The 1,657-nt window shown below is 60.9% G+C and overlaps 1 protein-coding gene across 1 annotated transcript in view; it reads right to left on the reverse strand.

Annotated features, from left to right (window-relative positions):
• Nucleotides 1-1,657, reverse strand: part of EML6 (EMAP like 6) — a 188,246-nt gene that overhangs the window by 17,130 nt on the left and 169,459 nt on the right. Inside the window, exon 29 of the mRNA XM_045294098.1 lies at nt 1,563-1,641. Within this exon, the coding sequence (XP_045150033.1) occupies nt 1,563-1,641 (79 nt within the window). The remainder of the gene's footprint in view (nt 1-1,562; nt 1,642-1,657) is intronic.

The following is a 1,657-nucleotide window of genomic DNA, read 5'->3' on the forward strand; positions in this document are numbered from 1 at the left end:
AGTGCCAGGCCCTCCACGGCACGTCCGAGCCCCCTGAGCACCCTGAACTCCAGGCTCGATGCTGGCGGGCGGGATTCCTTCCCTAGTTTCTCTGCTTCTGCCTGTCTGTCTGCTCTCCAAAGCAAACGGATAGCTGAACCAGATCAAACCAGCTGGGCACCATGGCTCGTTCTCATCAAGACCTGTCTCGTCATGCGGGTACCCCTGACGCTTCCTCCTGCGCCCTAGGGTCCCAACTACTCGTCCATGTAGTCCACAGGTCAGGAGGTTGCCCAGCTGACTTAAAATAAAACAAAAAACAGGTCGTGGAAAGCCCCCGTCCAATCCACTGAACCCAGCCCCTCAGGCTCGCTCCCAAGGAACTGTACACAAACGGTGTGTAATATGTTCCGGTGGACAGACCCCACCCGGGTGGCCACAGTGTCTCCCCGAGGAAGCTGGATGCTGATAGGCCTGGCTGGGTTCACTGCAAGTTGTAAGCCCAAGCTGCGGGCCCTGGTCCCACATGCAGGCCACGCCTCTCCGTCTGACTTGGGGAACAGGGAACTTCGGGCAACAGACCCACGTGGCCTCGGTGGGCTGGGCAGCGGCCATCTCAGTGCGGGCTGGCTTCCCTGTGCCTCGTCGTCTTTCCTGGCCTGGGCTGTGCCCAGAATGCAGCTCAATACATACGCCTGTGGTGTGGCAGCGGGCTCCATGTTGGGCTGCCGGCTGAAAGGTCGGTGCTGCGAACCCCCTCGCCACCCCATGGGAGAAACACACGGCCGTCTGTTTCCATACAGCTGGGAGCTTAGAGACCCCGGGAGCTTATCCCCACGGAGGGGTTCTACCATGTCCTACAGGGTCACTGACTCAGAATCGACAGGGGCCGAGGGCTGGGTTTGGCTTTGGGTTTTCTGGTTCTCAGTGAACCTGTAATAGTGGGGGCGGCAGTAGCATGGGACAGGGGCTGTTGGCTGGAGCACCGGGGGCACTATACAAAGGAGGCTGGGCAGGGCCTTCTAAGCAGGGGAGGCACAAACACAGGGCTGGCAAGTCCACAGCGGAGCCTCAGAACACGAAGCGTTTCAGGTTGGAGAGGCAGTGGAGAATCTCAGCGGATGAGCTTGGCAGGGGAGGGTTTGGCGCTTGGGAACAACCTGAGCCGCAGTGTCGTCACCTGCACGGTGGGGATGTTACCAGGGAGGCTGTGCGGCTGGTATGAAACAGCCAGCATATAGGGGCTATGCAACACGGCGCCTGGCAACTGCCTGCCCACCGAGCGTTGGAAACTGGAGCAACACGACCCCTTCCTCTGTGTGTCTTTCTCGGTCCCCCCTCTTCCTTGTCCACGCCAGGGATGCTGAGCCCAGCACTGGTTATAGGGAAAGGGGAGGGGGACAGGTTTGATGCTACGTTCATTTCAGAATAGCATCAACAGGGCCCTGTGGGGGCTTCGGGGCGGGGGGAGGACTGTGGTTCCCTGGTGTGGTTTTGGTCCCTGGGATGGGGGTGCGGGGCACGTGCATGCAGAAGGGCGTGGGAAGTGTCTGTGAGGCCCTAGGCGGCTCTCCCAGCCTCACCTCGACCAGCTGCTGCTTCTTGGCAATGCTGTTCCTCTGCAGCTTCTCCGGCTGCGGAGCTGCGCGGCTGACCGGGGGCCTGGAACAGAGAGGCC

Source organism: Echinops telfairi, unplaced genomic scaffold (genome assembly GCF_000313985.2).
Source record: "Echinops telfairi isolate 266 unplaced genomic scaffold, ASM31398v2 ScPeMD7_2573;HRSCAF=3158, whole genome shotgun sequence".
In the NCBI taxonomy this organism is placed as follows: domain Eukaryota; kingdom Metazoa; phylum Chordata; class Mammalia; order Afrosoricida; family Tenrecidae; genus Echinops; species Echinops telfairi.